We start from the raw sequence: 13,434 nt of genomic DNA, 5'->3' as shown, positions 1-13,434 counted from the left end.
TGCAAATGCAATTGAAAATCAAACACTCAGAGCTCTTGCATTCAGAGTTTGAGCAGAATAGGATCACCTGTTGTGGAGCGAGAGCCAGCTTGATGAACGGAATGAAATAAGTGTTCTTATAAACCCATGTTATGCAACATTTCTATTGGCTATCCTATGCATTTGCATGAGAAAACAACGTTTCGATGGCCTCTATTAAGGCCTACTATATTTGTTTCTCAACTTTCCTAATATTAGCACACTGGTTTGCTTTACACCAGAGTAGCCTACCTGGCTGGCATGAAAATGAACCGTGGGAAAAGCATCCTCCATTCGCTATTCAAGTGCATACTGATGACATGTCTATTTTACCCCTGCTCTTGTTCCGACAGGTGCATGATAATGGTCCATTCTAAACCAAACCTAATTTCACACATATATTAATTAGTATATTGTATTTAAAGACAAGATTACATTGAGAATAGTCTGATGAGTGAGAATATTATCACTTCTGAATGATGCCTAGTGTGGGCAGTCTAAGGCAAGAAACAGAGCATGCATTATTTTGCGACCTTTTCAAATCATAGTGACTGACACGCATCATGTAGCCTTGCCCATAGGCCTATATAAGGTGTGTATCACAACTAAAGTGGCCACATAACTGTTAGCGTAGCCTATTTTTAAATCATCATTAGAGTCGCATCATGCAGCCTTACAATGTAATTAAAGTTGAATAAATAATTATAATTCAAGCATATAGGAGGACCTGTTTCAAATTATGACTTTGTTAATCGCTCGACACAGAATAGCTGCATGTGCGCACTCCCTCGGGAAATCGTTTGGGCAAAATAGCCTTTCTATTTTATTCAGCTATGTTCAATTGTATTATTCTTATTATAAAACAATGGTACGGGAATTCTTAGCAAATCTTGTCTGCCCACAGCCATATCAGGCCCTAATATAAGGACAACTCAGAATACGCTATTCTGTTCTTCTGAAATTGTCACGGCTGTCGTCCTCCTCTTCTGACGAGGAGAAGCGAGAAGGATCGGAAGACCAATACGCAGCGTGGTAAGTGTTCGTCATTTTAATGGAAAAACTGAACACTACAAAACAACCGTGAAGCTAAATACCAATCGTGCTGACACAAACACTACACATAGACAATCACCCACAACCCACAATGACAAAACAGGCTACCTAAATATGGTTCCCAATCAGAGACAACGACTAACACCTGCCTCTGATTGAGAACCATATCAGCCCAAACACAGAAACAGACAAACTAGACATACAACATAGAATGCCCACTCAGATCACACCTTGACCAAACAAAACATAGAAACATACAAAGCAAACTATGGTCAGGGCGTGACAGAAATAAACTACATTTTCTTCATATCATCATTTCTTTAGACCTGCCTAAATAAATAATGGAATTATTGTGATGGTGTAGGCTATATTAAATACATTTATTAGACTTTTTAAAATGTAGATGTTCCAAAGGTCCGCATCAGTGGCTTGTAGGCTATGCATGAAAGCCCGCAGATACTAAACGTGTTTAAATTAATTAAGGGTCAATTACCGTGAGACCGGCAGTTATTTGCATGACAGTTAACGGCTGACAAAATGTCAGCCCTAGCTAGGATCATCATCAACTATAATGTACTGTGTTCAGTGTACTTCACTCAGAGCACTGTACCTGTCCATCGACGGTCTCTTGGAAGCACCTTCCCACGTATCCGTTCTGCCGGTTGTGGGGTCTGGAGTGGCTACTGCCGTTCCCGTTGGCGAAGGTGTGTCCGTTTCCGTGCCCATTCCCATGTCCGTTTCCATTGGAGTGCCCATACCCAGGCCCATTGCCGTTGCCATGGCCAGATTGGGAGCGCTGCTGTATAGAGTGACCCCCCTCGGCTGCGGGGGGTCTCTGGCCAAGCTTGACCCGGGCTACCTGGTGGATCTGGACCTCAGCCTCATGGGGGTGCTGGATGTGGACATTCACCAGGGACGGATGTAGAGAGACTGGACATGACACAGAACGCACAGCACAGTCAGTCAGGCAAAACTCTCTACCATCACACCAGCAGAAACACCTTGAACCCAGTCTGGATGGACATAGTAAAGAACATGATGTCCTGGACCTGACCTTGCAGTAAAATCTGAAATTCAATGCTTCTCAAAGGATGTTCCCAAAAGGCTGTAAATAACCTCTTCAGCCCAAGCCAGGTCTTAGCATATAGAGATACAGTACAAATGAAAGGGCACTTAAAACATACTAAAGTGCTTCATTCCATAGCTAAAGGTCTTAATCTGGTGTTGTCTAGTACTGTCTTTTTACTAGGGCCATCTACTTTAAGTGCTGCCTGTCTTCCCAGTAGCCTACTTGATGTGTGAACTGCTGACTGCTCATAACTTGCAGATGATTGTTAGCACATCAACCAGGTGTTTGAACCATTTCATGTGTCTGAAGGTACAAACTCTGCCTTCCCGGCGGGCCCGCTGGGCAAATCACGTGCACTGTAGGCCTACTGCTGGCAATTCGGATGGCTCAGATGACTGTGTCTGCAGTAACGTAGCAGGCATAAAAGAAAGCGACAGCAAAGTTGATACTGTGAGATTTCAAAACTTTTAAAACCATGACTAGAGAGAGAGACCGTCAACGAATACATTAAAGAGCTGATGTTTTTATGACTGAGTTCATGTTTAAGTTCTTACTCAGCACTGTCAACACTTTTTACTCAACACTTTTATAAGCCATAAAACGTGTGTTCTTCATAATTCCACTCGCGCTACAACAAGCACTGAAGCTGTAATGAATGAGTAGGAAAGTGCATCTATAGGCTTGTGTTGTTGCATCCTACCTGGCAGTCGGCTCCTACCAGGTGGCGGAGAGGATCTGTGACTGCACCAAGTACTCTCACTATTGGTGTCCCTCAGGGCACAGTTCTATGCCCTCTTGTCTTCTTTCTATACACCAAATCAGTCGGCTCTGCAATAAACTACCTTTCTCCTTCTGAAACCCAGGTGGCAACACAGATCTCTGCGTGCCTGGCAGATATATCAACTTGAATGTCGGCCCACCAGCTCTAGCTCAACCACGACAAGCTCTTCCTCCCGGGGAAGGCCTGCCTGCTCCAAGACCTCTCCATCACTGTTGACAACTTCTTGGTATCCCTGTTCCAGAGTGAAAAGAACCTTGACGTGACCCAGGACAACACCTTGTCATTCTCTGCAAACATCAAAGCAGTGACCCGCTCCTGCAGGTTCATGCTCTACAACATTCGTAGAGTATGACCCTACTCCACACAGGAAGCAGAGCAGGACCTAATCAAGGCATTTGTCATCTCCCGTCTGGACTACTGCAACTCGCTTATGGCTGGGCTCCCCACTTGTGCCATCAAACCCCTGCTTCTTATCAAGAAAGCTGCAGGCTGCTTGGTGTTCAACCTTCCATAATTCTTCCATGTCACCCCACTCCTCTGCACACTCCACTGGCTTCCAGTCGAAGCTTGCATCCACTACACGACCATGTTACTTGCCTACGGAGCAGCAACAGGAACTGCCCCTACCTACCTTCAGCCTCTGCTCAAACCCGAGTACTCCGTTCTGCCACGTCTGGTCTCTTGGCCCTCCCACCCCTATAGGAGGGCAACTCCCACTCAGCCCAGTCCAAGCGCTTCCCTGTCCTGGCATCCCAATGGTGGAACCAGATTCCCCCTGAAACTAGGACAGCATAGTCTCTGCCCATCTTCCGAAAACATCTTAAACCCTACCTCTTCAAGGACATCTTAAATAATCCCACAGCACCCCCCTGGCTGCTCATTTTAGCTGCTCTTCATGGCACTGGTTAGGGCATGATCTGTTTCTAATTCACTATAGGCTCTTCTGTTGATAGATGGAGCACTATCCTCAAAACACCCCATTACATATTCTACTGAGAATCCATTCACTGCTGGTTCGCAAAGGTAGATTACGGCACATTTACTAACTGGGCCAATGCACATCAACAAATAAACCTGAGTTAGTTCAAACAGAACCAGAACAGTTGAGAGGGCATGATTAATTCAATTTATAAAGGACAGCATTAAACTGCAGAACTGGAGCAGAACTAGAGGAAACAGTGTGTCTACAGGAGACCGGGCTGGGAAGGCCCTGGAGACCTGGCCAGAGACTGTGTCCTTGTGTTCCATCGAGCCAGCCAGACAGATGGCTAGGTGATTACCTTGTTGATTGGACAGCGGCAGCGTGTACATGGAGTGGGATGAGGAGTTAAGTCCGGCCAGGCTGCCGTCCTTCCGGCTGAGGGTGGGTCTGGCAGAAGGGGGGGCCGGGAGGTGGCAGAACTTCCCTGTCGAGTTTGATGGGCACCAGCACTGGTCCCTGCCAATGCAGCGCCCACCATTCAGACAGGGGATCTGACAGAAGACTGCAGGAGAGAGAGCAAGAGAGACCAAGGTCATTACCGGAGAGAAAGGTTAGTTAGTGTAAGGAACCGCCAGCTTTAATTAGTTGATTTATGCTTGTACCCATACACATAATGAGAAGCAGGAGGGATAGTTCTAAAAGAAAGTGTGTACGGAGACTTCATGCGGCCAACTTGTTTTCTGGAATGTAATGTTCACATAACCACATTCACTAGCAGACACCTCATTTGACATGGGTTTATGAAGTTCCAACTTCACCCTGAGGGCAACACACACTAATAATATCACCCCTCCCTATTAAGCCAAGCCTTTCTCAGCTGTCCCATGATGTGTGTTTGTGCCTCATTTAAACACCCAGGTTTCAAGAAAATAAGGAATGTACACACTCCTATATTTGATACTTTCTCTGTTGAAAATGAATCTCTCACCTATTTCAAAGGAGCGAGGCAATTGGTTCTTGAGCAGATAAGTGTCATGCCCTGATCTGTTTCACCTGTCTTTGTGATTGTCTCCACCCACCTCCAGGTGTCACCTGTTTTCCCCATTAGTCCCCGCTGTATTTATCCCTGTGTTTCCTGTCTCTATGTGCCAGTTTGTCTTGTTTTGCCAAGTCAACCAGCGTTTCTCCTAGCTCCTGTTTTTCCCTGTCTCTGTTTTTTCCTAGCCCTCCTGGTTTTGACCCTTGCCTGTCCTGACGCCGAATCCACCTGCCTGACCACCCTGCCTGTTCTGACCTCGAGCCTGCCTATCCCCTTGTACTGTTTGCACTCAGACCTGATCACTGAACCCCTGCCTGTCCTGACCTCGAGCCTGCATATCGCCTGGACTCTGACCTGGTTTATGAACTCTCGCCTGTCCCCGACCTGCCTTTCGCCTACCCCTTTTGTTGTAATAAATATCGGAGCTCAACCATCTGACTCCTGTGTCTGCATTTGGGTCTTGCCTTATAATAAGACTATTGAATCCCTACATAGCACTGTCTTTCTTTGAATACTTTGATTTGATTTACTTTGCTTTACACCCTGCAACCCTGCAATCTTCCTCTACAAGGAGAAGCAGCTGGTGCTTGACAGGTTGAGTTGATAGCCTTTTCATCCCTTGGCAAAGGTCCCAGTGTCCTACATACCTGCTGCATACCAGGATATACAAAGGAGCTCAAACCTTAACCTCAACTCACTCATACTTCAAAGCCTGGAAAATGAAAAATCGATAACAGCCTTGCCCAAATAAAAGGCAATATTCTAAGTGAACAAAATAAAAAATGTTGATGCCCTTTTTGGTCCAAAAGTACCAAAAATGACCCAGATTTTTTTAATGCTGCATATCTAGACTTATCCTGACTAGTGATGCACCGATATGACATTTTTGGCCGATACTGATAACCAATATTTTCCTTGCCAAAAATAACGATACCGATATTTAACATTTCTGCAGCCTTTTAAGTATTCTAGTACAGTTAAATAGTTAACACACACATGTACGCAGCGGTCTAAGGCACTGCAACTCAGTGCAAGAGGAGTCACTACAGTCCCTGGTTTGAATCCAGGCTGTATCACATCCAGCCGTGATTGGGAGTCCCATAGGGCGGCGCACAATTGGCCCAGCATCGTCCGGGTTTGGCCGTGGTAGGCCGTCATTGTAAATAAGATTTTGTTCTTAATTGACTTGCCTAGTTAAATTAAAGGTCCACACACACCACACTGACCAAAAAGTCATTTTGATGTTATTTACGTATGTCCCCATTACCAGTAAAACAATCAAAACCTATTTCTGTCACTTACTTGCTGTGCTGTTTCGTTGTTCATTTGTTCACTCGTTTCATTCTCAACCAGGATTTCTATGGCACGCCGTTTGGGTCTTTGCGTGTCAAAAAATATACTATTTAACACTATTTGACATGTCAAATAAGCTTGTTGACCAATCAGGACCTGAATATGACTGCAGGTCACATAATTTAACACGTTCATACATTTTTAACGTAGTTATTACACATTGATTACACTATCACTCGTATTTCATATGTCACAACGATTCATCGATACGTATGCTATGATGCTGGTAAAGTTGCATCACTGTCAATGACATACTTTTATTTTGAAGGCAAACCCGCAAATTCCACTATTGTGCCTAATCCTTATTGTAGCTAGCTTCACAACACATAACCTGGTCCGGTCGAGCCTCACTAGCCAGATGAAGCTAGCTGGCTGCTTATAATGTTAGCTTTGGGCAACAGTGTTAAGTAGCTGGCTAGCTATTTATTTTCATGAACTGATGTTCAATTTCAATAGGCGAACAACAAGTGGCTACCTAGCTAATACTTACTCACAAGGATTCCTAAATCATTGCTAAGAATAATGAAAATGACTGCAGTTGCTACTAGTCATTGTTTTCAGGCTGGTTGTATTGGTGCTAGCTAGGTACCAAGCTAAAGCTAGCTACCCCAGAAGTTGCGGTCGAAGAAATTATGCTTTATTACCAACATGGTATTGTAAACACATCGTTTGACTTGCAAAGACCCAAACGACATTCCATAGTATGTATGTCGTGAAGCTAATAGCAGTGACGTTATTACTGTGTAACTCCAGTAGGGCAACATCTGAAAAATAGCGCACTTGGTAGTGTGTACCGGTGCTTGACCAGTCAGCGAAAGCCAACATCACCCACGACAGAGAACGGTTGATTGTCAAGGGCAATGAATTCCATTATCTTGGCATTTCGCCTTTGAGTTGTCTCGCTGAAATTGTGTTACGCTTCAAATGACTGCGCGACTTGTTGACTGCTCCATCCACACAGCAGACATTGTGGGCTAGTTAAGGAATGCTGTGTTGCACATATAGCGCAAAATTCTATGTGGCGTCACGTCATGTATCTACGTTATATAGGTATGCATATAGGTATGTCTCAGTCTCGCCGCAGACGCAGACGCAGACACAGTTTCAGCCTCGCCGCAGACACAGTCTCACCGCAGACACAGTCTGTCTCAGCCTCAGTCTCGCCGCAGACACGGTCTCAGCCTCGCCGCAGACACGGTCTCAGCCTCGCCGCAGACACATTCTCAGTCTCGCCGCAGATACAGTCTCAGTCCCAGCTTCAACTTCAGCCTAGCCCTAGTTAACAGCATGGGGCAGGAATTATTCCTAGACAACAACCTGACCTTTTCTCTTACCCAATCTCTACCTACCAGACAGATAGGATGATACAATTCAGGCCCGTGCCACACACCACCACCAACGTCTTTGAAATGCATTGTTAAATGGCTTCTCTAAGTCTCTTGTCCCAGTAATGTCAGGGTTTAGAATAACTGTTCAATGTTGTGAATCCAGGGAGCCCAACAGTGTAATGATGTTATCCACCTAGTTTTTACTGCCCCACATTGGGAACATAACAACAACATGACAAAAACAAACTACTTCTCAGGATCACCCAGAAGTGCCAGGAATGCATTGTGAAACGGCTCTGCCAAGCCATTGAAGTTTGGAGTAACTTAACATTTTCGCAAAACCTATTAATGGGAGCATAAATCTGCAAAACAATCTGTTTATCTATTCAGAACTCAGCCAGTTTCTCCCATGAGGTGCTTAGTGTGTTAAGTGTGGGGTGGCGGCGGTGTGTGTATTTGATATGGGCGCTCTTCACTTCTAATCAGATTGAGTGATTACTGTGAGCCTTAGTTGTGTGGTAGGGGCTGAGGGGAACACTATGGAAACAGGGCCGGAACCTCAGCATTGGTTATTGTTCTCCCCCACCATGGAGAGACAGGGAGGGAGACGACTCTCCTGTGTGAGTTTGTAGCAAAGCCTGTGGATAAATGGCAGCTTTAATGTAATCCCTATAAAATCCTGTTCACGCTGTTACTCCCTCTCTTTCTCTCTCCCTCGCTCATTCTCTCTATTTCCTTCCCTCCATCGCTCCCAGTGAGCACGTTAAATGGTTAACAGTGGCGCTGAGAGCGAGACGTAAACCACAAAAAGACTGTGCTAAGTGTTGGGAGCGTGAGAGCGCCGTTTCCACGTGTGTGGTCAGTTTAACCCCCTCCACTGAGCCCTGCAACACAATGGGCAGGGAGACCTGCTCTTAATCTGCTCTCCCCTCTCCCTCGCTCTCTCCCCTCTGCCCATCTCTCTCTCTTTCACACTGTTCCCGACCATGCATAATCTCCCCCACTTTGTCCCCTCTCTCTCCCTGACTGCCTGCTATTCAGTTTTGACAGTTCCGCAGTGGGAATGGGTTTACCTATCAGGAGCCCCTCTTTCCCCCTCTCATCCCTGGACTACATTCAGACAGTGTAGGAAGAGAGAGAGAGAGAGAAGAAAAGGGGGAACTCACAGAGTCTGAAGCCCTGGGTCTTGGGTGGCTGGTGCTGGTTCTCACTGTAGATGGTGGTGGTGTCACCCTTCTCACAGTTGTTGTAGCAGCGGCCACCACTGCACACCCTCCGACACACCATGGGGGTGAAGACGATTTTGATGCGGTCCAGGTTGGAGGTAAGGTTGGCCCCTGGAGCACAGCGACACACAGAGACCTGGGTGAGCAGGGCAGCGCTGCGCTGGAGAAGAGCTGCATTCTTAACGAGCCACAGACAGACAGACAGACAGACACAATCTCTGGCCCTGCTGCCTGGCTAGCCCAACAGAAGGGGAGGTTAATATGAGTGTGTGTGTTTGGGCGTGTGTGTGTTTGTTTATGCGTGAGTGTGTTTGTGACAGTGCCTTGGCAATGGAACAGTACAGCTGAGAGGAGGATGCATGTCTTCCAAGCCTTTATTATTGGGAAAGGGTGTTCTAGATGTGTGAGTAAACCTTGTGTAATGGTGGGAAGCTGTACAACACCGTTGCCCTAGTAGGAGGGAAAAACAAGACAAACTTAGACAGCAGACAGCTTTAAAGAGGGCTCTGTTCTGAGAAGGTTGGAGGGGTTTCTGGAAGTTTCTGGTGGTGGGGGGGAGGGTTCTGTCAGGGTGCAGCCTGTCATGGGACCGAGGTGACAATGAGGACCGTGGTGCCTCCCCCTTCTTCCCACCTCCCTCTCTGGGTCCTAAGGGAGGGAGCACGGCTGTCCTGTGATTGAACACTGCAGACACTCCAGAGCAGAGAGCGGATATCAAACACGTCTGTCGCTCATGTGATGAAAAGCACAGGGAGGGAGGGAGGGAGGGAGGGAGGAGGGAGGGAGGGAGGGAGGAGGGAGAGGGAGGGAGGGAGGAGGGAGGGAGGGGGAGCCTGGGACGGAGCCAACACCACTCCCCCTGAAATCTAATGTTCCATTCAGTGAGACAGAAATTCACTGTGTGGTGTGTGTGTGTGGTGTGTGTGTGTGTGTGTGTGTGTGTGTGTGTGTGTGTGTGTGTGTGTGTGTGTGTGTGTGTGTGTGTGTGGTGTGTGTGTGGTGTGTGTGTGTGGTGTGTGTGTGTGTGTCCTACGGTATGTCGGGTATATTTGTTTAACTTTGTTAGAAGCAGGGTAATAAAGAAATAAAGAACAGTGGTATCAACTTGGATGAAACTTTTTTTTTTTCTTCTGGTCATTACCTGCTGGCGCCACTGCATCGTTGACTTGTCTGTTGGTGTGGACATTGGTGGAGGGTCTGTGGCCGTTACGACCATTCCCTTCCATTGTCATGTGCGTTGCCATTGGGCAGGGCGTTGGAGGTGATGGGGCCAGTGGATGATGGGTATCGTTTGACTGTGCGAGACGTCCCAGTCTGCTGGGGAGACGGAGTCGGCTGGTCTGCCTCACCGGTCCTGGTACAAGACAGATGACACCAGATCCTTTAAAACTCTCTCTCAACAGCAGTCACTAAACATACACAAACAACATACGGAACACCGCCATATAGTCCACTTACACATGGTCAACATGTAACATACGTACTCACTGTATTTGTGAGAGTTTGACACACAAAACATAGCATTATGTCTGTCTTAGGTCATAGCGTTATGTCTGTCTTAGGTCATAGCGTTATGTCTGTCTTAGGTCTTGCTTATGTCTGTCTTTGGTCATTGTTACTTTTTATTATTACTTTATATTTTAGCCTACTTGGTAAATATGTTCTTCTTCTTGAACTGCACTGTTGGTTAAGGGCTTGTAAGTAAGCATTTCACGGTAAAGTCTACACTTGTATTGTATTCGCACATGTGGCAAATAAAGTTTGATTTGATTTGATTTATGTCTGACTTAGGTCATAGCGTTAGTTGTCTTAGGTCATAGCATTATGTCTGTCTTAAGTCTAGAATTATGTCTGTCTTAGGTAAATAAATCAATCAATCAATTTTATTTTATATAGCCTTCGTACATCAGCTAATATCGAAGTGCTGTACAGACACCCAGCCTAAAACCCCAAACAGCTAGTAATGCAGGTGTAGAAGCACGGTGGCTAGGAAAAACTCCCTAGAAAGGCCAAAACCTAGGAAGAAACCTAGAGAAGGAACCAGGCTATGAGGGTGGCCAGTCCTCTTCTGGCTGTGCCGGGTGGAGATTATACCAGAACTAGCCAAGATGTTCAAAATGTTCATAAGTGACAAGCATGGTCAATAATAAATGAATAATTTTCAGTTGGCTTTTCATAGCCGATCATCAAGAGTTGAAAAAACAACAGGTCTGGGACAGGTGGCGGTTCCATAACCGCAGGCAGAACAGCTGAAACTGGAATAGCAGCAAGGCCAGGCGGACTGGGGACAGCAAGGAGTCACCACGGGCGGCAGTCCCGACGCATGGTCCTAGGGCCCAGGTCCTCCGAGAGAAGAAAGAAGAGAAGGAGAAAATTAGAGAGAGCCAAGATTTTCAAAATTTCCATAAATGACAAGCATGGTCAAATAATAATCAGGAATAAATCTCAGTTGGCTTTTCATAGCCGATCATTAAGAGTTGAAAACAGCAGGTCTGGGACAGGTAGGGGTTCCATAACCGCAGGAGAACAGTTGAAACTGGAATAGCAGCAAGGCCAGGCGGACTGGGGACAGCAAGGAGTCACCACGGCCGGTAGTCCCGACGTATGGTCCTAGGGCTCAGGTCCTCCGAGAGAAAGAAAGAGAGAAGGAGAAAATGAGAGAGAGCCAAGATTTTCAAAATGTTCATAAATGACAAGCATGGTCAATAATAATTCAGGAATAAATCTCAGTTGGCTTTTCATAGCCGATCATTAAGAGTTGAAAACAGCAGGTCTGGGACAGGTAGGGGTTCCGTAACCACAGCAGAACAGTTGAAACTGGAATAGCAGCAAGGCCAGGCGGACTGGGGACAGCAAGGTGTCATCATGCCCGGTAGTCTGACGTATGGTCCTAGGGCTCAGGTTCTCAGAGAGAAAGAGAGAACGAGAGAATTAGAGAGAGCATACTTAAATTCACACAGGACACTGGATAAGACAGGAGAAGTACTCCAGGTAACCAACTGACCTAGCCCCCCGACACAAACTACTGCAGCATAAATACTGGAGGCTGAGACAGGAGCGGTCAGGAGACACTGTGGCCCCATCCGAAGAAACCCCGGACAGGGCCAAATAGGAAGGATATAACCCCACCCACTTTGCCAAAGCACAGCCCCCGCACCACTAGAGGGAAATCCTCAACCACCAACTTACAATCCTGAGACAAGGCCGAGTATAGCCACAAAAGGTCTCACCACAGCACAAACCAAGGGGGGGCGCCAACCAGACAGGAAGATCACGTCAGTAACTCAACCCACTCAAGTGACGCACCCCTCCTAGGGACGGCATGAAAGAGCACCAGCAAGCCAGTGACTCAGCCCTGTAACAGGATTAGAGGCAGAGAATCCCAGTGGAGAGAGGGGAACCGGCCTGGCAGAGACAGCAAGGGCGGTTCGTTGCTCCAGAGCCTTTCCGTTCACCTTCACACTCCTGGGCCAGGCTACACTCAATCATATGACTACTGAAGAGATAAGTCTTCAGTAAAGACTTAAAGGTTGAGACCGAGTCTGCGTCTCTCACATGGGTAGGCGAGACTGTTCCATAAAAATGGAGATCTATAGGAGAAAAGCCCTGCCTCCCGCTGTTTGCTTAGAAATTCTAGGGACAATTAGGAGGCCTGCGTCTTGTGACCGTAAGCGTACGTATTGGTATGTACGGCAGGAACCAACTCGGAAAGATAGGTAGGAGCAAGCCATGTAACGTTTATAGGTTAACAGTAAAACCTTGAAATCAGCCCTTGCCTTAACAGGAAGCCAGTGTAGGGAAGCTAGCACTGGAGTAATATGATCAAATTTCTTGGTTCTAGTCAGGATTCTAGCAGCCGTATTTAGCACTAACTGAAGTTTATTTAGTGCTTTATCCGGGTAGCCGGAAAGTGAGCATTGCAGTAGTCCTAACCTAGAAGTAACAAATGCATGGATTAATTTTTCTGCATCATTTTTGGACAGAAAATTTCTGATTTTTGCAATGTTACGTAGATGGAAAAAGCTGTCCTTGAACAGTCTTGATATGTTCGTCAAAAGAGAGATCAGGGTCAAGAGTAACGCCGAGGTCCTTCACAGTTTTATTTGAGACGACTTTACAACCATCAAGATGAATTGTCAGATTTAACAGAAGATCTCTTGTTTCTTGGACCTAGAACAAGCATCTCTGTTTTGTCCGAGTTTAAAAGTAGAAAGTTTTCAGCCATTCCACTTCCTTATGTCTGAAACACAGGCTTCTAGCGAGGGCAATTTTGGGGCTTCACCATGTTTCATTGAAATGTACAGCTGTGTGTCCATCCGCATAGCAGTGAAAGTTAACATTATGTTTTCGAATAACATCCCCAAGAGGTAAAATAATAGTGAAACAATAGTGGTCCTAAAAGGAACCTTGAGGAACACCGAAATGTACAGTTGATTTGTCAGAGGACAGACCATTCACAGAGACAAACTGATATCTTTCCGACAGGTAAGATCTAAACCAGGCCAGAACTTGTCCGTGTAGACCCAATTTGGGTTTCCAGGTCTCTCCAAAAGAATGTGGTGATCGATGGTGTCAAGGCAGCACTAGGTCTAGTAGCACGAGGACAGATGCAGAGCCTCGGTCTGACGCCATTAAAAGGTCATTA

At 46.2% G+C, this 13,434-nt stretch overlaps 1 protein-coding gene across 2 annotated transcripts in view; it reads right to left on the bottom strand.

Moving 5' to 3' along the window:
- Positions 1–10,114, bottom strand: part of LOC111968745 (latent-transforming growth factor beta-binding protein 2) — an 85,592-nt gene extending 75,478 nt beyond the window's left edge. Inside the window, exons 1-5 of one of the 2 annotated variants that reach the window (XM_070445195.1) lie at positions 9,931–10,114; positions 8,730–8,900; positions 4,202–4,405; positions 1,830–2,001; positions 1,682–1,751 (exon numbers count right to left, since the gene is read on the bottom strand). In XM_070445195.1, the coding sequence (XP_070301296.1) occupies positions 1,682–1,751; positions 1,830–2,001; positions 4,202–4,405; positions 8,730–8,900; positions 9,931–10,033 (720 nt within the window). In that variant the 5' untranslated portion in view covers positions 10,034–10,114. Of the gene's footprint in view, positions 1–1,681; positions 2,002–4,201; positions 4,406–8,729; positions 8,901–9,930 lie in introns of both variants that reach the window. The other variant, XM_023994593.2, reaches the window with a different exon arrangement.
- Positions 10,115–13,434: the final 3,320 nt, after the last annotated feature.

Source organism: Salvelinus sp. IW2-2015, linkage group LG9 (assembly GCF_002910315.2).
Source record: "Salvelinus sp. IW2-2015 linkage group LG9, ASM291031v2, whole genome shotgun sequence".
Classification (NCBI taxonomy): Eukaryota; Metazoa; Chordata; class Actinopteri; order Salmoniformes; family Salmonidae; genus Salvelinus; species Salvelinus sp. IW2-2015.
Note: the sequence above shows the minus strand (reverse complement) of the source record. Positions and strands in the feature narration are given on the sequence as shown.